This window comes from Lentinus tigrinus (assembly GCF_003813185.1).
Source record: "Lentinus tigrinus ALCF2SS1-7 unplaced genomic scaffold L226scaffold_3, whole genome shotgun sequence".
NCBI classification, from domain to species: Eukaryota; Fungi; Basidiomycota; class Agaricomycetes; order Polyporales; family Polyporaceae; genus Lentinus; species Lentinus tigrinus.
Window position 1 is genome coordinate 121092 of NW_027137912.1, and position 21695 is coordinate 142786.

The window sequence follows — 21695 nt, forward strand, 5'->3', positions numbered from 1 at the left end:
CGTCCCCCGTCCCTTGTTGAGAGCTACCAGTATAAGCATATCGAGCATGGCCATTGGCGTGCGCGCAGCATAGCCGGCCCTGTTGGCATCACGGTTCGCCAGGCATCATCACGTTGAAGCTTGATCCCCGCTCTCCACAACACGACAAACAACACTCGGGTCCTCGGGATCATGGCACTGCACCGGCGACCCACGCTGCGCCGGGGCCGCGCACTACGACTTACGTTACCGACGACCGTCCATACAATCTTGCCTGATGCCTGCTTGTAAAGTTGTGGGTTGTTGTGGGCCAAGTGAGCCGTGTTGGGCCGCGCGTATCAGGCCGCAAGGCAACTTTGCGTGCACGCTTTTATCCACGGACCACGTTAACTTACGGATACACATCCAAGACGGTGCCGGGTAACCGTCGCGACGCGATACGCCACCCTAATATTTCCTGCATTTTGCATCGCGACCTCGATGATCCCGCGTCACGATTCACGATTTGTCCCAAGCGCGATTACGCCACCGCCACCCCAAGTCCAAACGTAACGGTACATATGTGAAGCGCCTACACACAGAAACAGAACCACCGCACAAGTCACAATTGACTACTTACGAATCACGTATCGACGCCGATGTAGAACACGACGACCTCGCGGCCGACGGCGGCGGCGATGCGCGGGATGCCCTGCGTCGCGACAAAGTCGAACGAGCGCACGTGCAGCGGGCGCGGTGCGACCTGGAACGCGGTGGGCTGCGCGTGCGTGTACGTGACGTTGTGGACGTGGACGACCGCGCCCTGGGCGGGGCTGCTCGTCGAGACGGCAAAGTAGTCGGGGTACGTCGGGCACCACCTGTCGAAGCGGAAGCGGAAGCATGCGATGTGAGTTGCAGCGCGCGCACGGAAGGAAGGGTCAGCGGATGGCGCTGCGGCGATTGCGAGCGATGGGGCCCTGGCGCGTAGTGATGGGCGAACGTGCATGCAAGGTGCGTGTGGCTGGCTGTCATGCAGCGCGAACCTTGGTTGACGGAGAGCAGCACGGGGTCGGGACCGATCCCGCGAGTTGGCAGCAGCTCGACAAGGTTGGGGAACCGCAACTGCACAACAGTCCGGCATGCATGCGCATCCGCCCGCCACAGCGTCCATCACCACAGCGCAGAGGAAGTGTACGTACCTGAACAAATGTCCGCCTTCGGCAAAGCTTGTGCCGGTCATGTACGGTTTGCCGCCGTAGAGGTTGCCCATATCCCACAGGGCGAATTTCGAACCATAGGCGGCACCCACGCTGTATCGGACACAGAGCGGTCAGTGGGAAGGTGCTCACGAGCCAAGCCGGGCTAGAAGACAGCGCAGACAGCGGCAGCAGACACCGTGGTCCGTGGCCGGGCAACGCACGACGGACCACGGCGCGGGCTGCCTGCAGGAACAGCCTGTGGCCGATGTTCCTGCGTCCCTGCGAGATGGCGCAGCGCGCCAAGGACTCGCGGGCCTTGAACCTCTCTGGGGGGCGCACTGTCTCCGAGCCCGGTTCCGGGCGGGGGTTAGGATACGCGTCAGGGTTGGACTCACATTTCGGCTGTAGAGTCGCGGCGCCATGCCACGGACCCGGACCACTTGTTTGATAGTCCGGAGGCAGCGTCCGCTAGCGCACGGGGTTCGACCAGCTCGACCACGGCCGAGTTGCGCCAGGAATCTTGCCCATTCTCATCTGGATCTGAGCGCCAGTCGGTGAGGAAGATGGAGCCGCGGCAATCGGCCACCAAGAGTTCCTTGCTGGTGGATGGGTGCGAGTTCACGCTTGTGAGCGGATGGGGGAAGTTGATGACATATGCGGTAGGTTGTGGACGCGCAGGGGGACTTGCGCCGGGAGAGGGTGGGGAAGCAATATCGAGAATGGGATGGAGGTCCCAGACCATGAGCATCTTGTCGTCTACCGGGAGCGCGTCAACGGGTTGGCAGATGAAAGGATGGCCTTGATTAGGATAAATGGAGGAAGTAAACGCACCGGAGACGGTTGCAACATAGCGGGAGCTGTCTTCGCTCCGGCCACCGCAAAAGGACATGTCGTTGACCTTGCCGTGGTGGCCACTAAGACCTCCTCCGAATGGAAAGACCTCTTCCTCGGAAGACGCCGATTTTGAAAGGAGATACAAGCTGAAGTCTGCGCCGGCGACTGCGATTCTGGTCACGGGTCAGGACGAGTTCTCGGGCGCGAGGGGAGGTGAGCGTACTCTATTGACCAATCATCTGTGCGCGAGGGAGAGCTGACGCGTGAGGACCACGCTATGGCGGTGACGCGGGAGCCGATGTGAAAGCTTGCGATTGTCCTGGAGGAGGAATCTGACTGGGCATGGTTGGGGCTGAGTGGTCCGAACGGGACGGAGAGGGAGGAGACATACGAGGAGGATGACCTCGACGGAGTGCGCGCCCCCGATGGCGATGAGGTCGGCAGCGTCGTCTTCGTAGCATGCGCGGACAACGAAGACTTCTGTTCCGTGCGAGTGGCGGACGTCCATGGCTAGCAGCAGGCAGTGGCGAGAGCAGAGAGGGAGAATGGCACGGCAGGAGAGCAGGACGCGTGGAGCACGTGCGCGTGTTAGACAACAGCGCCAAACAGGCCTTTTGGCGCAGACGCCGGGACCTGCAAGTGCAGGACGCTGTCGATGGCTCCGCCCAAGAAGCACCCAAACCCGTTGCTGTTCATCGGCATCTCTGCCCTCTCCTTCGTCGCATTCTACGCAACGCTCAGATACAGACAGGCCACCTACCCCGCCTCTGCCCAGCCCCGCCAGGTCGACCATCCCCTCGTCCCCCCTCGCCACAAGGATAAGGATCAAGTTTGAGCACACCCGCCGTCCCGCTCCTCATGCCTGCCATCATTGACAAGATCGCCGACGCCCTCCACATCCCCCACCACCACCATCACAACGAGGCCGAGTCCTCTGCGCCCGATGCATCACATCAAAACACGCCAGTCTTTGACAAGTCCAAGGTGACCGTGTTCTTCGTCCTCGGAGGCCCAGGCGCCGGTAAGCAAGCCCAAACCCAGCAGTGCGAACAACTGAAGTTCACCCCCGCGGATCAGGCAAGGGCACTCAGTGCGCGAACCTCGTCAAGGACTTCGGCTTCTGCCACCTCTCCGGTACGTCCAGCCCCGCCGCTAGTTCTCCGCGCGGTCCTCAATCTCCCCGCCTCGCCTAGCGGGCGACCTGCTCCGCGCGGAGCAAGACCGCGAGGGCTCCCAGTATGGCGAGATGATCCGCAAATACATCCGCGAGGGGCAGATCGTGCCCATGGAAGTCACCATCAAGCTCCTCGAGAACGCCATGCGCGCCGCCCTCGCCGAGAAGCGCGACGGCGAGGGATGGCAGGACGGCAAGGGCCGCTTCCTCATCGACGGTTTCCCTCGCAAGATGGACCAGGCTCTCAAGTTTGACGAGGATGTACGTCCACTTCCGTTTCGCGTCGCCCATGCTCGCCTCTGATCCCCTCCTTCCAGGTCTGCCAGTCCACCATGGTACTCTTCTTTACTACAACCGAGGAAGAGATGTCCAAGCGTCTCCTTGAGCGTGCCAAGACCAGTGGCCGCGAGGATGACAACGTGGAGAGCATCAAGAAGCGCTTCCGTGCGTGTTCACCGTTCATCCAGCCGCGAATGTCAGCCCTCATAGACTTCACGTCCGCCAGGTGTCTACAAGGAGCAGACCATGCCTGTGATCGAGCACTACAGCAAGGAGGGCAAGGTTGCGACTGTATGTACCCATTTCCTACTTGATTGATCCTTCCTCGACTGATCCCACCGCAGATCGACGCGACCGCGACCATCGAGGAGGTGCACCAGAAGGCCAAGGAGATTGTCGCCAAGGTCTTCGCCGGCGAGGTTGGGCGCAATATCACCGCATAAGCACTACACACGAGGACGATCTACATACCCGAGCGACAATAGATGAAGTACGGCATGAATCTACATGTATATTGACAGTAACAACACAATGGTGCGAGCATGATACAGACATGGGTATACTCAGTGTGTCTCCAGATCGGCCCCAATCCAGGTCCGTGTGTAACGTACAGTGGTATCCGGCTACATCTTTAACTCAGATACTCTATGCCCTCAAGCGTACAGTGCGAAACCAGTGTTGTCGCTCATGGGCGTCGCGGCCGTGCACTTCGCCTTACCCCCGCTGGGTATAGTGAGGATGTCTCCATCCGCGCAGACAAAGTGCGCACGTTCGTCGATGTCATCCTGACGAACATGTATGAGTTGCGTGATCCACAAGAGGTATGCCGGGGGTGCTCACCGGTTCCCATTCCCATCCGCCGCAACGAATATACTCGACCACTGTCGGACCCGTACCTTCTGCCACGATCTTCCCAATCTCGTCGTACCTCAAGTTGACGTGCGCCCCGTCCTGGTACGCAGCCCCGAGCACGGCGCCGGCCTTCCCCGCAAACTTCGCCCTTGCCTCCTCCGACTCCATTTCGTAGCTCGGGTCCCGCATCGGCCTCACTATGACCACATCCAGCGCCGCGCTCTTCCCCTCCGGGGCGAGCACGTCCCGTCCCCTGGGGGCAATCCTGAACTTGGGCTCGAGCCGATCCACGTTCACCGTCGAGAGAAAGTACGCAAACGGGCCCGCCAGGTCAACGATCGGGTCGTCCTCCGTGCTCGCCTCGTGCGGGACAAACGCCTGCGCGGCGGGGTCAAACACCTCGACGAAGCCGGCGCCCTCGCGCGGGAAGAGCTTGACGGACGCGGCGTACCAGCGGGTGATGTTCTGCATCGCGGCGGTCTTGAAGCGCTCCATGCTCGGGTCGGACGCGCGCAGCGCCTCAGAGTCGTGCAGGATGGACGCGTGCAGCGCAGTGGAGGCCACCACGGCGGAGATGGACACCTGCCGAGGCTTCGACTGCCCGCCGGGGCCGCCGGAGAGGACGGTCACGGCGAGATTGAGGGGGACTGTGTGGGGCGATGAGGATAGGAAGGCGTTGACGGACTTGAGCCTGGACTGGACGGGGTCGTCGTCCGGGGTTGGGGGAAATAGGGAGGCATAGAGGGCGTTGGCGGTCCCGCAAGGGACGAGAGCGAGGTTGATGCGCGGGAGAGGCTTGCTGCTGGGCAGACTGTTGAGGGCGTTGATGAGCTCGTGGAGGGTTCCATCGCCAGAGCCAAGGATGACGGAGACCGCGTCGGTGCCGTCGGGGACAGTGGCGAGGAAGTCTGCAACGAGGGTGCCTGCATGGCCCGGAGCTGTCGTCTCCTCAACACGGTCCGGGGTGACGTTCTTCTCCTTGAGCAGGGGCAGGACATGCTCCTTGAAGAGGGCGCCGCCGGAGCCGTCTCCTGAGACTGGGTTGTACACGACGAGGAGAGGCATGGATCCGTGTGCGGATGCTGTCTGTTGCAGGATTTAGATCAATCCACGGAGACAAGCATGGTATATGCGAACACCATGCGAACGCACCTGTGCGTACTTGGCGGAAGACGGAAGAGAGCCTGAGACAAGAGAGGAGATCGCATCGATGGAGGGCCTTCCCCAGATCGCCAGGATCTCTATCTCGATCACGTCATCTCAGATACGATCGTGCCTTCCGCAGGCAAGACTCCATTAGGTCGGCGCATCTTATCTTATCTCCTCCCTTGAGTCCCCCTCGTCTATCGATCCCAACAGGTCCGGGGCTCCGTCGTCCCAAGCTTCACAGCGTCCGCCGTGCTATCTGCACGCTTTCTCGTATGCTCCGCCTTGTCTCCCGCTCATTCATCAGGTCGCTTCCTCGCACATCCTTCCTACCACGCACCATGTCGACCACCGCCGCGCCCACCTTCAAGCCGTTCAACCTCGCACTTATCCAGCTCGGTGGGGTCGGCACAGACAAGGCTGGTGCGTGAGCTTCGTCCAGTTCGCCCGGTTGCATACTTGCCCACGCGTCGACTTGGCTTTAGCGAACTTGAGGCACGCACGCGAAATGATCAAGAAAGCTGCAAGCGGCGACGGGGGCGCGAAGCCCAAGCCTGATCTCATAGTTCTGCCCGTGAGTAATGGTGCTTCCTGGGATCGGGTGCATGTCTCAGAACGACCGTGTGACAGGAATGCTTCAACTCGCTCTATGGACATGTCCACTTTCCGGTGTACGCGGAGACTATCGGGTACACCCCGGGGCAGCCGTATGACGTCGATGCGTCCGAGAGCGAGTCCGTCAAGATGCTCTCCGCTGCGGCCAAGGAGGAAGGCGTCTGGCTTATTGGAGGCGCGTTATTTGATGCAGTGAAAGCACGGGCGAATTGACATCGTCTTCTTGGTAGGATCTATACCAGAACGTGAGGCGGATACTGGCAAGTTCTACAACACCGCAACTGCATACAGCCCGAAGGGTTAGAGTTTCCGCATCGCTTTCACGACGACTCTCACTGAGATTCCCTCTGGCAACTGTAGGGGAGCTCGTTGCTATCCATAGGAAGGTGCATTTGTTCGACATCGACATCCCCGGCAAGATCACGTTCAAGGCGAGTCAGCACAGCGTAACGCATCCGACGTAACTGACCTCACCATGTTTCAGGAGAGCCAAGTTTTGAGTCCAGGGAAAACTCTCAACAAGTTTGACACCGGTCAGTACTCAGCAACGCGCAGATTGCGTGCCCTTTTCTGACATTGAAATCGCAGACTTTGCTCGCATTGGTCTCGGCATCTGCTACGACGTCCGCTTCCCAGAGCTCGCGATGATCAGTGCCCGACAAGGTCTCCGAACACCTTGATGCGGCGGGACGCATGACTGATTGGTACTGCTACAGGATGTCATGTTCTCATATACCCTGCTGCCTTCAACACAACCACGGGCCCTCTCCACTGGGAGCTCTTGCAGCGTGCACGGTAAGCACCTCGCGTCTTGTGCGAGACTACTCTGACTGTCCACATCTCCCAGTGCTGTCGACAACCAAGTATATTTCTCGATGTGCAGCCCAGCGCGAGACCTGCAACAGAGCTACCATGCTGTAAGTAGTGCGGAATGCTTGACTAAGATCCCGATGCTGACATGCCACCACAGTGGGGACACTCAATGGTTGTAGATCCTATGTAAGCCTCTCCCTCCGTGCTCGACGCTCGATAGACTGAAGCGCGCGTCGCGCAGGGGCAAGGTGATCGCCGGGACGGAGGAACAAGAGGACATCGTCTACGCGCACATCGGTGAGTCTGGACGCGTATGTTTCTCGAACGTTGGGGGAGCTGACGGAGCACATGGCAGATCCGAAGGTGTTCGAGGAGGCACGAGCGGGCATTCCAGTCACGACGCAGCGGCGGTTCGATGTGTACCCAGACGTGTCGAAGGGCGTGTAGGCTGCAGCAGTGTCGTTCTCGCAGTACCTAGGGCGTGTACCGTAGTGCAGAGACCGAGCGCGTCGTAGGATTAGAGAGCGAACGCCGTGCGCGCCTTGCCATATGCGGACAAAGCTCCCTAAAAAGGGAGAGCAGTGTCGCGAAGCTTCGAGGAGATTCGACTGCCTTCCACAGGCGGACTGCCTTTAATCACTCTCGCCGCGGACGCCTTGCTCTGCTTTTCCTCGTTCTCTCGTCTCCACCCTCCCATCTATCTTCCCTTTCTTCTCTGCTTGTTTCCGATCCCACCATGGTCAAGGAAACGTATGTACAACTATACGGACGCGTCCCGTGTCTATTGATTGACAAAATTTGATCTCGCCACAGCAAGTACTACGATCTCCTCGAGGTCTCGCCCGACGCTTCAGAATCAGACCTCAAGAAGGCATATCGCAAAAAGTCCGTTCTCTCATAGCTCAATGGCGGCCAGAACATTGTACTCACCCGTGACGTTTCAGGGCGCTACGGCTGCATCCAGACAAGGGCGGTGACCCAGAACTCTTCAAAGAAGTGACCCACGCGTACGTCATCCATTGCTAGCGCAAGCTTACGCGCGGAAATACTTACTTGCACGAACTCAAAACATCCAGATACGAAGTCCTCTCCGACCCCCAGAAGCGAAGTTTGTACGATGCACGCGGAGAGGCAGGGCTCAGCGATGCGGGTGGCATGGGTGGCATGGATCCACAGGTACGTCTCTTTGTTCTGACAGTTGTGACTCACCATCCTGATGGTCACTCAGGATCTCTTCAGCCAACTGTTCGGCGGAGGAGGATTCTTCGGTGGTGGTCCCTCGCGCTCACCAGGCCCGCGCAAGACAAAAGACCTCGTACACCGCGTACACGTCACGCTCGAGGACCTCTACAAGGGCAAGACGACGAAGCTTGCGCTCACACGGAATGTCATCTGTACGAAGTGCAATGGCAAGGGCGGGAAGGAAGGCGCAGTGCGGCAATGCACGACGTGCTCGGGACGCGGTATCAAGGTTACGCTGCGCCAGATGGGTCCGATGATTCAGCAGCTCCAGTCGCCGTGCGACGACTGCAACGGCACGGGCGAGATCATTAACCAGAAGGACAAGTGCAAGACGTGCAACGGCCGCAAGGTTGTCTCGGAGAAGAAGATGCTCGAGGTGCACATCGACAAGGGCATGCGCGGTGGCCAGACTATCAACTTCCGCGGGGAGAGCGACCAGGCGCCGGGCGTCACCCCAGGAGATGTTATCATTGTCATTGAGGAGAAGCCGCACGAGCGATTCAAGCGGCAGGACAACGACCTGTTCTACGAGCAGGAAGTCGACCTCCTCACGGCGCTGGGCGGTGGTCAATTCGCGATCAAACATCTCGACGACCGGGCACTCATCGTCAACATCGCACCAGGCGAGGTTCTTAAGCACGGTACGTCTATTTCACTCTCCGATAGTTTCCAGCAATCTTATGTGCATCCTTTGTAGACGACCTCAAGGTCATCCGCGGGCAGGGCATGCCCTCACAACGACACCACGAGCCAGGAGACCTGTTCGTCAGGATATCTATCAAATTCCCCGATCACATCAACCCCGAGCTTATCCCCCTTCTCGAGCAAGTGCTCCCACCACGCAACCCTGTCGAGAAGTTCCCGCCAAGTATTCACCTGGAGGAGGTCGAGATGGACGAGGTCGACCAGAGGCAGCGCGAGCGTGCCAATGCCGACGACGCGATGGACGAGGACGAGGACCAGCCACGCGTGCAGTGCGCAAACCAGTAGTCCAGGACGCCGAGCAGTAGTAGATTGTGGATGGACTTTGTCTGTGTACGGATAGAGGGCCGAGGCTGTTGTTTGTCGATTGCTGTTGCATTGTCTATCGCACTCTTCTTGCACGTCATCCGTAGTATACGTCGCCTAGTAGCATCGATCCGCTAGACTCTATGTGACACTACACTGTTCTATAGCATCATAGGTTTTCTTCTTGAAAGTCTCGTATCGTGGTGGGACGACGCGCCTTCTGCTCAGTCTGCCGTCGATCGTGTCAGGGAACGCGCGAACCACGTGAGCAGCGACACCAACGAGACAGCGCGACCCAACCGCGAGCCGAACCGCCACTACCCTCCCTCTTCCCCGCGACGTCCCCCTCCTTCTCCTTTGTTATCGCTTGTTGCTATCTGCCAACCACTGCTTGCTTGCTCTTTGACACGGCTCCTCAAAGGACGGGCCCTTGAGTCTAGTATTTGTGCGCGACTTCGACCTCCTTGACATCAACCACTCTCCCACTCTCCCTCCCCGGACGCGATGGCTACCCCGTACAACCCTAGCGAGTCCTCAGGACCCCCGCGCAGGCCAGATGTCAAGCGAAAGCTCGTCGTAGTCGGCGACGGTATGCGTTCACACTCCACGTACAATCCGGACCGCCCTAATGGATAAATCTATGAAGGTGGCTGCGGCAAGACGTGTCTGCTCATCGTCTACGCCGAGAATCGCTTCCCTGAGGTGTGTACGACATGCTCTGAGCCCCTCGTTCGTCCGCCGGGATACAAGCTTGACATGATCGCGTTCAAAGGCGTACATCCCAACTGTATTCGAGAACTACGTAACCCTAGTCAACTTTGATGGCAAGCTCGTCGAACTCGCACTATGGGACACAGCAGGACAGGAGGAATACGACCGTCTACGACCGCTAAGCTACCCAGAAAGCAATGTTATCCTCATCGTCTTCTCCGTGGACTTCCCCGTCAGTCTCGCGAACGTCCAGGACAAGGTGAGCATCCTTCCCGACGCATCCTATTGTATATCGCGCTGAACGCGTCCTCGTCTCCTAGTGGTATCCTGAAGTCGCGCATTTCTGCGAAGGCGTACCGCTCATCCTCGTCGCAACAAAGACAGATCTTCGGAGAGACGAGCAAACACGGCGGATGCTAAGTGCGCAAGGGCAGGTCCCAGTCACAACAGAGCAGGGGGCCATGGTTGCACGGGAGATCGGCGCGAAGTACATCGAGTGCTCAGCGAAGACAGGCGACAACGTGAAGCAGGTGTTCGACCTCGCGCTCAAGGAGAGCATGCGGGGGAAGTGGGGGAAGATAGTGAAGCAGCGACGGTGCGTCATCACATGATGAGTCCCGCAGACATGTTGGACGACTACGATGGATGACGAGGAGGACGTTGGGGGGTATTGCGAGGTTTGCGGGGGAAGGAGAGACGCGTTTCGCGCGATGGACATGCTTCACGACCTCTTCACGCGCACGAGACAACGCATATCCATCCATCCCACAGCATCACGGCGATCGTGGCACTCAGTCTGGACATTGGTTTCGACGATCTATATCAGCACTACAGTAGACCTGTCCTCGTTGCGTATAGTACTGACTCTTGCTTTGGCTGTTATCAATCTGTCTTCATGGAAGGTTTACTGAACAGTCTCCGTGCTGTCCGTATGGATGCGACCAGTAGGTAGAAGAACATGGTGATCATGACGGCAGCAGTGCCAACATCTACCCATGGTAGATCATCGAGCTTGCCCACCGGGACGACCATCTTAAGACCTGCTCTTGGAGAGGTGTCGGGAATAAGTGACAGTGACAGGGAGGGCCACCCTGAGAGTGACGTATACTGTCGCAAAGCATCCGGGACTGGGGTAACATCTGGGACGACGGTGAGCACCAGCCCATGGCACTAAATAAGACAACGTACGGTCCAGTGAACAGGCGAAGAATCCAACGGGTCTCTTCAGCTCAATCATGTGGTAGGCGTCCTGCGCACCGGCCACGGGCCTCCCATAGCGTGCATGCAACGGCACCTCGAGGGTAATATTCGCGGCCTGTCCGGGGAAGAGATGGGACGAGTCGGCAGTCAACAGAAGTACAGAACCAGCTTGGTCAACAGCAGAGACAGGCCGCTCGAGGTCAGACGAACCCCAGAGGGCAGACGTATAGCCGGGGCGTTGTGCGAGTTCATACTGATCCGCGTAGACATGCGGGTCGAGGTCGTGAAGGACGTGGAGCGAACACTGTCCGGACTCTTGCCATGACGCGACGTTGACAGTCGTCGAGACCGTGAAGTGGAAGCCCTGGGTCGAGATGGACGACGAGAGGGAGGCTTGGGACATGGTGGGACGGAGCAAGTCGCGCGCTCCGCAGCGTCGCGGGGTCGACGCGGTCTCAGCCACCAGCGCGCGTGCACTGTATGGCCAGCCCCGCGATGTGCTCGGAGCCACATTCCGGCTTGGCCAGACATCTTGCACTCCTCCTCCGAACTCCCACCACACATCCCGCCCTACCAGCCCGAACAGAACTGCGATGTCTGCTACCGATACCCCAGACAAGAAGGTCCTGGCGCCGTTCACTGACCGCGAGCTCGCCGCGGTGGACGGCGTCTTGAAGGATATGTCTGCGGACGAGAACGAAGCGAACATCTCAATCACCGTCTCGCGCGATCTTGATGTCCCCGTCCCAGTTGGCTCACCAGGGCCACCCGCAGTGTTTGGTGCAGGGGGTCCAATGTACGCTACGCAGCCTGATACTTACCGGTGTCTCCTGAATCCTCACGAGGTGTCCATCAAAGGCTCAAGCAGTTCGACCAATCCAATGCTGCTAGCAGAATCATGTCCCAAGCTTCCACTCCTCCGCGATCTGTTGTCGGCATCGGAGGGAAGGGTATGTCGTGATCTGTCCTGCAGATGTTTGCCCGCTAAAACCCCGAAGTTGCGAAACCCGACTACTCGGAGGCCAAGATAGTCCTTGCTATGGTATGTTTGTGATCACCAACATATTAGCCATGATATCAACACGATCGCAGGTCGGATTGCCTGCAAGAGGGAAGTCGTATTTGAGTAACAAACTCATGCGGTACCTCAAGGTCTGTGTCCGTCGTTACCCTCGTTGCCGTACAATAATTGCGAACTCGCGCGTATAGTGGCTGGAATACGACGTGAAGGTACGAAGCATCTTGTCTCTCCCGCAGCGTGTCCACCTCACCTTCTTGTGATTAGGTGTTCAACGTCGGACAATTGCGTCGCTCGCGTGCTAGGCAAAGGGCACAGCAGTACGCATTTGCCCCTAGTCAATCATCTAACCTTCTCATGTTGTCGGAACGTTACAGAAGCGGCAAACGTGAAGACCACACGGCGTCGTATTTCAGTCATGACAATGTCGAGGCCACGAAGTTGCGAGATCAGCTCGCGAACGACAGCCTTGATATGCTGATCCAGTGGCTGAAGGAGGGGGGAAACGTTGGCATTCATGGCAAGTCGTATGACATCCAATACCCATACGAAACGCTAACAGAGGTCACAGATGCAACAAATAGCACACGAAGTCGCAGGTATATTCCCATTGCGCCAATTTATGAAGTCACGCTAAATTTATGATAACAGGCAGAAAATCTTGGAGCGCGTATCGCGTGAACCTGGACTAGTCGTGATCTTCCTCGAGTCTGTCTGCGACGACCCTGCGATCATTGCTGCCAACGTCGCCCTCAAGGTTTCTTCCGGGGATCCGGACTACAAGGATATGTCGCGCGAGAAGGCTAAGTTGGACTTCGAGCGGCGCATCCGCGAGTACGAGGCCGTTTACGAGACGATCACTGAGCCGCACCTGTCATACTTGCGGATCAAGAACGTCGGGAGCCAGGTCACGCTTTGCCATATCCACGGTTACCTGCAATCTCGCATCGCGTTCTATCTCATGAACTTGCACCTCAAGCCGCGTAGTATATTCTTCTCCAGGGTATGCCATTGCGGCCGATATGGAAGAAGTGCTCGCTAACCTTTGGTCAATGTGTAGCATGGGGAGAGTCAATTCAACGTCGAAGGCAAGATTGGTGGGGACTCACCATTGTCAGAACGCGGTATGCGCTACGCGAGCGCGTTGCCCCAGCTCATCACAGATAACATCGGCGATGCTCCTCTGACCGTGCGTATGCGGCGCGACAAGCATGCTAATATAATGCTGATGTCAGACTGGGACCTCAGGTCTGGACGTCGACCCTACAACGCACGATCCAGACTGCTCAATATCTCCCATACCCCAAGCTCACATGGAAGTCACTCGATGAGCTGGACGCGGGTGTATGCGATGGCATGACATACGAGGAAATTGAGGTCCGTCGGAGGCGATTGTCGTAACCAGGAACCATTTACAGACTGAACAACCTGTAGGAGGCATACCCTGAGGACTTTGCAAACCGCGACGAAGATAAGTTCAACTACCGCTATCGAGGCACGTAATTCCTACAAGGGCCTTTTGTCTTTTGCTAATAGCCACGCAGGTGGTGAGTCTTACCGCGACGTCGTCGTTCGCCTCGAGCCCGTTATCATGGAGCTCGAGCGGCAAGAGAACATCCTCATTATTGGGCACCAGGTACGCTTCTCCTCGTCGTCTCCCCGCCTCGTCATGATCAGCCATTGACCTCTCTCCCTAGGCCATTTTGCGCTGTCTCTATGCCTACTTCCATGACCTCCCTCAAGCTGACCTGCCATACATCAAGATCCCTCTGCACACCGTCATCAAACTTACGCCGAAGGCATACGGTTGTGATGAGGAGCGCTATACCCTCCCCATCGGGGCTGTCGACACGCACCGCCCGAAGCCCAAGGGCCCCGTGGCGGCCGTGGTCCCGAAGACAGGCCGCGAGTACTATACTCAGGATGCGTGATTCTTACGCCTCTGATCTATTTCTCTCTCGCATTGTGACAGCGGTACAGGAGGTCCAAAGCACCCCTCATTTCAGTGAATCATCTACACCAGAACCCCGCATAGTACTTTCACGATGACGGTATTATGAGCAATAGCAAGTAGACATCGGAAGCCATGTACTAGATATACAACGCAGACCTCAAGCAAATGAGTGTATCAATAGACATACGGATTGACTACCCTGTTCGGAGCGTTGTACCTACCTAGGTAATAGATAGTAAGCTAATAAGTAATCGAGTATTGTGACAAACAAGCGCCCTGGTAAGTCTAACTTTCCAGCCGATAATTTGCAGCGCGCGCACCGCGCGAGCTCGAGAATGGCGTCCTCTTCCTCTTCCCACCTACCGGCCTCTGTCTTCAACCCCCGACGTCATGTCGGCGTACATGCAGAACGTGTCTCTGATGTTGCAAGCACGGAATTTCCAGGCCACTACCCTGGAGAGGACCACAGCTGGAATCTCGCCAAATTCAAGGAGGTGCGCGCTCGGACCGTCCGTCCGTCCGTAACTTTAGAGAGTGCAAGTTTTGATACTGGAACTTGTCTGCAGAACCTGAAGGTCTCCGTCAAAAGGCTATCTCAACGATCTGTTGAGTTTGATTTGGTGGGGGTGGATGCGTCCATAGCGAATGCGTTCCGGAGGATTATGCTCTCGGAGGTGAGTCTTGGTGAACTCAGGACGTCCCCACCCCGGTCAAGTCAAGAGACCTTCAACTGACTTGAATTGACATCCTCGTCAGGTCCCCACAATAGCAATAGAAGATGTCTTCGTGTTCAACAACACCTCCGTTATTCACGATGAGATTCTATCGCACCGACTAGGCCTCATTCCGCTCAACGTGGACCCACGTCTATTCGAGTTCCGTCAAGACATTCCCCTCGACCGGAACACGCTCGTCTTCCGGTGCGACCAGTTCTGTGACTCTGGTTATGTTCCTCACTCATCGTACCGTCCGTTGCAGTCTGAACGTGACATGTGAACGTATCAAAAAGGCGTCCAAAGATGGCCCACAGTACATCAACGAGTACGTTAGGAGCGGCGACCTGGAATGGGTTCCACAGGGCGAGCAGGAGTCTGTCTTTGCCAGCAACCCACCTGCCGCTACGAATAAGGTCAGCATCCTCCTCTGCTATGCCTTTTTTGTGCTCAATCATCCTCCTAGGACATCGTCATTGCAAAACTTCGTCCAGGGCAGACCATCGAGATGGAGCTGCATGCTATCAAGGGTGTTGGTAAGGAGCACGCAAAATGGAGCCCAGTAGGTTCGTATTCTCCATCCGCAGTCACGCAATACCGCACGCTAACGAGCCGCCCTATGTAGCGACCGCCACATATCGGCTGCACCCGCTCATCCTCCTCAACCCCTCAAAACCTGTGCCACCACATCTCGCGCAGAAGTTCGCGTCTTGTTTCAGCTCGGGTGTTGTCAAGGTCTCTCCAGATGGGCAGGTGCGTGGTACACTTCCGCTTTCCCTTCTGGGTTAGAAAGTACTTGGCTGACTATCTACCGCACTGGCAGGTGTCTATTGACGACCGGCACCTCCGAAAGGAGACGATGTCGCGCGAAGTGCTGCGGCACAAGGAGTTTGAGGGCTGCGTCGAGCTCAAGCGGATACGTGACTGGTTCATCTGTGAGTATCTTCCCCTGGCTCGTCTATCCTCATAGGCATTGACACAAAACATAGTTAGCGTGGAGTCTGAGGGTCCATACACCCCCGAGTCACTTTTCCCGGAGGCCATCAAAGTCATGCGTGGGAAGATTGCGTCGATCCGGGAGGCGGCGGAAGCATTGCTCGCGGACTCGCATGACTTGGGGGCCGCACCAGCAGCGAGCTCAGGGCCTGATGCGGATGGGGATGTTGAGATGGATGGAGCGTAGTTTCTTCCGGTGTAGAGCATTGGATGCACCTATTGAGTATATCATGCTGTATTATGTTCTTGGTGAACTGATTCGTTGTCGAGTCGCATTCGCTGAGATTGGCCATGTAACGGTACGTGATCCCGTCCGCGCTGATTGGGTAGGGATGTTCCTATTCATTACGGATAAAAGCCCGTGTGGAAATATGCGCATCCGCTTTCCATCAGGACACAGTGAATCGGGTCAGGCTGGTATGGTCAATTATCACCGCTAAGGCGATTCAATGCGTCTTCTCGCCCTTCCTCTCAGGATCTGAGTATTTTCTGCAAAGCGTCGCATGTTTCGCAAGACGGATAGGGATATATACCTGCTTATGGCATGGCGAGTACGGGGAGCATAAATATGAGACTCAGAAGGCTACATGTCGATAAATAACAGGAGTAGGGCATGCATATACGGGCGTGACGGACGCAAAGCAAGAGGGACACTTCAAAGTGCATCTGAACAGCAACAGTCTAGGTTTCGGAGTCGCAAGCAAGACAACGCGCAGAGACGATGGGCGTTCAAGATCATAGAGACACGCTCAACAACATACCTCGTACAGTGATTCCCAAGAATATGATCTGTGGAGATCAGTAAGGTTGGGTATCATTGTAAGAGGTATAGTGGTATTACAGACTCGATGTATTCGTCAACCACATAGGTCTCCTAGAACTTCGCACCAGAGAGTTTGGTGTAGCCATCGACGGCTGTCTGGGCATCTGTCAGGAGAGTATTGAGGAGAGTAAGCTCATCAGGGCGGAACGCAGTGGCGTCGATCGGCACGCCCGCAAAGCTGGGCTTCTCCTCCTGCAGCCTCCTCGCGACAGTCTGTCTCCAGTAGCGCCACACGGGCGTATTGTTGGGAAGCAAGAGCGCAAGTTGCTCCTCGATGTTATCCGGCTTCAACAGCTGCATGAGGAACACTGCGGTAGCTGCGCGCGTGCCGAGGCTGTAGCGTTTCATGGAGGGTGCCTTGAGAAGGTCCTCAAGGACGAGGCGATCCCATGCAGCCTTCTCTTGGCGAGCGACGTGGGCGTTGTAAAGCCAGGATATGACCATCGAGAACAAGAATAGTATTTGGCCGTAGAACGTTCCTTGAGGAACGATGAGCAATTGTATGAAGCATTGCGCCGTCATGAGGGTTCCGCATGTGGCAATCCACCGGTAGACACGCTCGTCTTTGTAGCGAAGCGTGAAGCGACCCCGGGTAACGGAGGCGACTGCACTCTCGGAACCCTTCAGAACGACTAGTTCTGTTCCAGCGTCGAGGTATCCATCCCCAGCCGGCGCGCCGGCGGTGGTAACGGGACGAGTAAACGTCAGGTCACCTTGCTTCAAGGCGGAGGAAGATAGCCCGTTGCAGACCATGCCGAGTAGAATCATGCTCAGTATCTCCCAATCTCCGATCACAGCAGACGCAACTGCAGCTGTAGCGCTGGCGACGACGGGGATGATGACTGGGGCATGGACCTTAGCGGTAGGATGGACTTCGCTTTCCAGCGCGTCGACGAGCTCGACCACGGTCACGGAAGAGGGAGTGGTTACGCGTCCACCGATGACATCGAGGGGCAACATCCTGGAGCGCTCCAAGAGGGTTTTTGCGAGAGAACCTGTGGAGGGAAGGACAGTTCCCGAGAAAGAGGCAATGTACTTCGGACCGTTCGCGAAGTTAGAGCCCGCAGACAACGCGGCAGGATCCGCACTGACACCGGGATGGAGTGCATCGAATACGCGGGACCTCTCTAGAGCAACAAGGGACCTTCCGGCCGCATAGGATCCAGGGGCGTTGAACACGCTAGGCATAGCTTTGCGCGCGAACACATTGGATGTCTGGGCGGCACCAAGCTGCTCATCGCTGCCTACGAAGCCCAGGAGGGCAGACGTGTAGAGAGTTTCCGACATCGGCTGGGAAATGAAGAACTGATGGCGTAGGGATAAGGGGAAGAGGCCGGCAAGGATCGCAAAAACTGAACGCTATGGTCAGCGAGGGCATAGCAGGAGAGCACGGTTCGATCTCGCTTACTCAGGTGGTATCCTTTTGTTCAAGGAATGGGACAGGGAGAGCGAAGCAGTCTAGGGAATGTGGAGGTTAGGTGAATGGCGGTAGCGTCCCGCCTGACCAGTACCGCGGTTTATATGCCGCCATGCCACGTAAGGTTCGTAAAAGGCTGTACTCCGTGCAGCAGCTGACAGCAGCATCCTTTCCTGGGAAAAGTACAATCTCAACACGAGGAAGCGCACGCAAATTGCCGACATCCATCCTTAAAAAGCCGCCGAGATATCCAGCGACAACTTTCCTTTCGCGACCCTCAACGGGGATGCTGCGGCAGGACATGGCGGGTTGACTCGTTCACAACTACAACAGCTAAGTTAGATGTCTATGTACTCGTACACGCGGTGCTAAAATCCGGATATCCAAGCAACTTTCGTGCCTTATGAGTCACGTCTTTGCGAGATGTTCCGTGAAGGCTATATATGCAGTGTTCGCATCCCCGAAGAGCGTGTCCAGCAGTGCGTTGTCGTCCTTGCTGGATAGCCCCCGCATCCTGCGCCACTCCGTGCCATAATCCTCAAAACATAACGGCTTCTCCACTTCCAAACAGCTCATAACAGCATCCTGCCACAACTGCCACACGAGCGTGTCGCTCGGGAGCATGGACACAAGACAAGCCCTCATGTTGCGGATCTCGGGGCGCAGGACCAGCAGCACGAAGACTGCCGCAGTGGTCCTACTCCCGAACCGGAGCTTCCGCAATGCGGGACTGCCGAGGATGTCCTCCACCATGATGCGCTGCAGCACGTCTGCTTTGCTGTGTGCGAGAATGTGCTGGTGGTAGAGCCACGAGGCGAAGAGGGAGCCGACGAACATGATCTGGCCGAAGCGGGTGCCCTGCGGGACGAAGAGGAGCTGAAGGAGGAACTGCACCCCCAGGAGGATGGAGCAGCAGGTGACGAGGCAGTGCTGTTGGGAGCTCTCGAACTGCAGGGAGAGGCGACCGCGGAGAACGGGAGTCACGGCCCTATCGGAACCACGCAGGATTACGATAGAGCGCGAATTGTGGCTCTCCAGCCACCCATGAGCAAGGGTCGGGGCGTGTTCTGAGACCACATCGTGACGGTACACTAACCGTGCATTTCCCATGACCAGGCACGCGAGGCCGTGGCAAAGGGCCCCGACGAGGATCATTGCAGCGCAGACGGCATCGCGATATATCGCACAGGCGATGCTCGCGGATAGCGTGGCTGCGATCGGACAGACGGCTATCCATCTGGAGTATGTGGATGGAACCCTAGGACACTCCAGGGAACTGGGTTTGCGCCGGAGGTCAGCGATGGTCACGTCCACAGGGGCCGTCTGCCTTCCGTCAACCACAATGGTCTCCAGGCCCTTACATTCCTCTAGTAGCATAGCTACCAGCGGAGTACTAGCCGGGATGGCTATGCTGGATCGTGCGGCGGTGTACTTGGATCCCGAAGAACTTGAGAGTTCAAGTGCGAGCTCTGGAGGGAAGTGGGCCGACCCGTATAGCGCGCTCCAGAACCTAAACCGCGCGAGCTCTCCATAGCGTTTGGCGATCTGGTAGCTCCCGGGGCAATTGTACCATCCCCACCACTTCCGCTGAGAATGGAGATGTGGAAGCATCATCACCGCCAGCACGGCCTCCGCTCCCAGGAACCCCGCCAATGAGGAGATGTCGAGAGAGAAAGTTCTGTTGTGAAGGGGAAGTATAGGTGCCATGCGGTGGTATCTGTGAGATGTCTAGAGGTCCCGTGGAGGTTCATTGTGCACTAGAATCGAAGCGATATATAAGAAGCGGACGAGGCGCGTTGGGCGGGAACAGCCCGACAAGCGCTTCGTCATGAGGCGGTGTGTACCCAAGTACGAGAATTCCTATCGATCGTCGAGAAGCACTGCAATGAGGACGCACCGAGGTATGGATTACGTCTTCCTATTGTATGAGTATGACAGCATGTGACAGCGCGGCGGTTGGCGGAGACTTTCAGGATAGGTCCTTGTCAAGTTCCCAGGTAGTGAATCCTAAGGTGACAGCTTGTACGCATCCGGCACAAGGTTGACACAAAGACAACGAGCGACCTTGTAAGCCTGAGAAGAACATGACAATACTCACCTTAGGTTCAAGGGCGGGTAGCATCTACTTCATTCCTCGAGATGACAGCTCAAAGAGTAGACGTATAATGTGAACCATATGCTGCCATTCTTGTCTCGTTCGCGTTGTAGACACATCATTGCTTCGATCGATTGAGCTTTCCCGCGAGCTCGAATCCAGAAACAAAATGGTCAAGCTTCGCATCAATGACATATCCCTGTGAACTTCGGTCAGAGGTTGCTAGAATAACGCTTGAGAGGTGCCACTGACCTTCTTCTCGTATTCTGACGAAGGGACGGTGGCTGTCAGATTACAGTTCACACGCGGCACAAACAACGAACCTTGGAACTCGGCGCGCAACTTGGATAACTCCACGATGCGGGCAGTGATGAACTCGCCAGGGTCCAGTTTCTGAGCAGGCATCTCCAGCTTCTCGGGAAAAGGGACGTCGACAGTGACTAACTTCATATTAGCGTTCGTCATCCCTGCCAGACATGTGTCAGAGCTTATACGGCGCATATGTAGCGCGGTCGTGTCACCTGGATCGCTCACAAGGAGCGGAGATGATTGGATGACACCGCTTGCCTTGAACCCTGTCTCTTCCTCGAGTTCACGGATGGCCGTCTCTTCAGGTGTTTCCCCCTCGCTGATAAGGCCTGTGATGATCATTGGATTGTCCGCCGTCAGCAGTGCCTAAGATACACAAATGTCTGGACTCACCCGCAGGTAGCTCTGGGAAGAAACAATCTCAGATACGGAGGATGTGGAACTAGGACTTGGGTAGAGGAACTTACCGATGACATACCGATCCACAGGCGGGCGGTACTGCTCGATGATGATCGTGGACGGCTCGAATGCACCAGATTCCGATCGCAGAAGAGCCAGTATAGCCACAGCTACCACATACCATCAGAACAACCTCTCTTGTTGTTAGGTGAGATGGTAGTTGACACACCGTCTATACCCCCGGAAGGCCGCGTCGGCCGTTCCGCGAACTCCCATAGCCGCTGTGTAGGAACGTCAGAGATCAATGGGCCGGTATTCCAGCGCGCCACGTTGGACATGCCTCCTTTCCAGTGGGATCTTTGTAGGTGCATTTCTTGAGCTTGACCCACCTAATACCGAGAGGTATAGCTCGACAACTACACAAAGAAGATCTGAGCGATGCTAGCTCACTTTGCTTCCGACGTAGGAAGATCGTGGACAGCAGTGATCTTGGATGGTGGCATATTCCTGGGAGATGACTTCAAGTAGATACTGCGCGAGAGCAGGCGATAACCGGGGGAGCGTTCAAGGCCAGAGGTGAGGGTGAGGAAGCGGAGCATAAACAGCTGCCAGATTGGTCTCGGTCGCAGCTGCGTATGCGTAGGCGCTTGTGTTTGGTGATATCATACATCCTCGGAGTCCTCACAGAGTCGGCTGGGCTCTGAACATGTAATCTGGCAGTTGGGACCTCTCACATATTGGCTGAGAGCAATGATGCTTCCAGATGTTGGCGTAGACGGTCAACAACATCAGAACGAGGTTCGAATCGTATTGGACTCGCCATGGAACTATAAGTACGGTGATGATACTACATAAGTATGTAGCGCATACGAATACAGCCACCCGTAACAAAAGCACCCCTTTTATACCGGAGCGTGATACTCATGCCGAAGCATATGAA

At 56.7% G+C, this 21695-nt stretch overlaps 12 protein-coding genes across 12 annotated transcripts; 6 read left to right on the top strand and 6 right to left on the bottom strand.

The window, feature by feature from the left end:
• Positions 1 to 394: 394 nt before the first annotated feature.
• Positions 395 to 2520, bottom strand: L226DRAFT_529931 (uncharacterized protein). Its single transcript, XM_067679718.1, has 6 exons — positions 2383 to 2520; positions 2215 to 2327; positions 1989 to 2164; positions 1553 to 1913; positions 1158 to 1268; positions 395 to 836 (listed from the first exon to the last, which is right to left on the bottom strand). The coding sequence occupies exons 1-6, from the start codon at positions 2497 to 2499 to the stop codon at positions 602 to 604; spliced, it is 1113 nt and encodes a 370-aa protein (XP_067540297.1). The 5' UTR covers positions 2500 to 2520; the 3' UTR covers positions 395 to 601.
• L226DRAFT_529932 (UMP-CMP kinase) lies at positions 2489 to 4103 on the top strand. Its single transcript, XM_067679719.1, has 6 exons — positions 2489 to 3012; positions 3069 to 3125; positions 3185 to 3426; positions 3483 to 3609; positions 3671 to 3735; positions 3789 to 4103. Exons 1-6 carry the CDS (start codon positions 2850 to 2852, stop codon positions 3885 to 3887), a joined length of 753 nt encoding a protein of 250 aa, XP_067540298.1. The 5' UTR covers positions 2489 to 2849; the 3' UTR covers positions 3888 to 4103.
• L226DRAFT_529933 (uncharacterized protein) lies at positions 3914 to 5477 on the bottom strand. The gene is made up of 3 exons (XM_067679720.1): positions 5449 to 5477; positions 4285 to 5382; positions 3914 to 4229 (listed from the first exon to the last, which is right to left on the bottom strand). The coding sequence occupies exons 2-3, from the start codon at positions 5359 to 5361 to the stop codon at positions 4098 to 4100; spliced, it is 1209 nt and encodes a 402-aa protein (XP_067540299.1). The 5' UTR covers positions 5362 to 5382; positions 5449 to 5477; the 3' UTR covers positions 3914 to 4097.
• A 306-nt stretch (positions 5478 to 5783) lies between these two features.
• L226DRAFT_542598 (carbon-nitrogen hydrolase) lies at positions 5784 to 7317 on the top strand (the record flags this gene model as incomplete). Its single annotated transcript, XM_067682135.1, has 12 exons — positions 5784 to 5865; positions 5928 to 6016; positions 6073 to 6232; positions 6288 to 6356; positions 6418 to 6488; positions 6542 to 6590; positions 6646 to 6720; positions 6774 to 6852; positions 6905 to 6974; positions 7028 to 7056; positions 7112 to 7167; positions 7226 to 7317. 12 exons carry the CDS (start codon positions 5784 to 5786, stop codon positions 7315 to 7317), a joined length of 921 nt encoding a protein of 306 aa, XP_067540300.1.
• A 289-nt stretch (positions 7318 to 7606) lies between these two features.
• L226DRAFT_542599 (uncharacterized protein) lies at positions 7607 to 9102 on the top strand (the record flags this gene model as incomplete). The annotated part of the gene is made up of 6 exons (XM_067682136.1): positions 7607 to 7620; positions 7684 to 7755; positions 7815 to 7877; positions 7947 to 8046; positions 8099 to 8753; positions 8810 to 9102. The coding sequence occupies 6 exons, from the start codon at positions 7607 to 7609 to the stop codon at positions 9100 to 9102; spliced, it is 1197 nt and encodes a 398-aa protein (XP_067540301.1).
• A 340-nt stretch (positions 9103 to 9442) lies between these two features.
• L226DRAFT_529935 (uncharacterized protein) lies at positions 9443 to 10759 on the top strand. The gene is made up of 4 exons (XM_067679721.1): positions 9443 to 9709; positions 9767 to 9822; positions 9893 to 10090; positions 10152 to 10759. Exons 1-4 carry the CDS (start codon positions 9625 to 9627, stop codon positions 10440 to 10442), a joined length of 630 nt encoding a protein of 209 aa, XP_067540302.1. The 5' UTR covers positions 9443 to 9624; the 3' UTR covers positions 10443 to 10759.
• Positions 10714 to 11434, bottom strand: L226DRAFT_566309 (uncharacterized protein; the record flags this gene model as incomplete). The annotated part of the gene is made up of 2 exons (XM_067683899.1): positions 10714 to 10970; positions 11020 to 11434. 2 exons carry the CDS (start codon positions 11432 to 11434, stop codon positions 10714 to 10716), a joined length of 672 nt encoding a protein of 223 aa, XP_067540303.1.
• Positions 11435 to 11527: 93 nt separating this feature from the next.
• On the top strand, positions 11528 to 14245 carry L226DRAFT_529938 (bifunctional 6-phosphofructo-2-kinase/fructose-2,6-bisphosphate 2-phosphatase). Its single transcript, XM_067679722.1, has 14 exons — positions 11528 to 11827; positions 11890 to 11981; positions 12030 to 12073; positions 12124 to 12183; positions 12241 to 12261; positions 12317 to 12369; positions 12427 to 12569; positions 12621 to 12648; positions 12701 to 13052; positions 13110 to 13238; positions 13298 to 13426; positions 13484 to 13544; positions 13594 to 13685; positions 13747 to 14245. Exons 1-14 carry the CDS (start codon positions 11625 to 11627, stop codon positions 13978 to 13980), a joined length of 1641 nt encoding a protein of 546 aa, XP_067540304.1. The 5' UTR covers positions 11528 to 11624; the 3' UTR covers positions 13981 to 14245.
• A 78-nt stretch (positions 14246 to 14323) lies between these two features.
• Positions 14324 to 16013, top strand: L226DRAFT_608753 (insert subdomain of RNA polymerase alpha subunit). The gene is made up of 8 exons (XM_067685969.1): positions 14324 to 14497; positions 14570 to 14677; positions 14760 to 14923; positions 14982 to 15132; positions 15183 to 15282; positions 15342 to 15469; positions 15540 to 15651; positions 15706 to 16013. Exons 1-8 carry the CDS (start codon positions 14339 to 14341, stop codon positions 15897 to 15899), a joined length of 1116 nt encoding a protein of 371 aa, XP_067540305.1. The 5' UTR covers positions 14324 to 14338; the 3' UTR covers positions 15900 to 16013.
• A 408-nt stretch (positions 16014 to 16421) lies between these two features.
• On the bottom strand, positions 16422 to 17971 carry L226DRAFT_178851 (uncharacterized protein). Its single transcript, XM_067672696.1, has 3 exons — positions 17944 to 17971; positions 16554 to 17887; positions 16422 to 16501 (listed from the first exon to the last, which is right to left on the bottom strand). Exon 2 carries the CDS (start codon positions 17820 to 17822, stop codon positions 16587 to 16589), a length of 1236 nt encoding a protein of 411 aa, XP_067540306.1. The 5' UTR covers positions 17823 to 17887; positions 17944 to 17971; the 3' UTR covers positions 16422 to 16501; positions 16554 to 16586.
• Positions 17972 to 18360: 389 nt separating this feature from the next.
• On the bottom strand, positions 18361 to 19659 carry L226DRAFT_454265 (uncharacterized protein; the record flags this gene model as incomplete). Its single annotated transcript, XM_067675173.1, has 1 exon — positions 18361 to 19659. One exon carries the CDS (start codon positions 19657 to 19659, stop codon positions 18361 to 18363), a length of 1299 nt encoding a protein of 432 aa, XP_067540307.1.
• A 251-nt stretch (positions 19660 to 19910) lies between these two features.
• On the bottom strand, positions 19911 to 21452 carry L226DRAFT_178866 (uncharacterized protein). The gene is made up of 10 exons (XM_067672697.1): positions 21206 to 21452; positions 21096 to 21144; positions 20985 to 21036; positions 20824 to 20925; positions 20750 to 20761; positions 20569 to 20685; positions 20371 to 20514; positions 20300 to 20313; positions 20051 to 20246; positions 19911 to 19971 (listed from the first exon to the last, which is right to left on the bottom strand). Exons 1-9 carry the CDS (start codon positions 21352 to 21354, stop codon positions 20166 to 20168), a joined length of 720 nt encoding a protein of 239 aa, XP_067540308.1. The 5' UTR covers positions 21355 to 21452; the 3' UTR covers positions 19911 to 19971; positions 20051 to 20165.
• Positions 21453 to 21695: the final 243 nt, after the last annotated feature.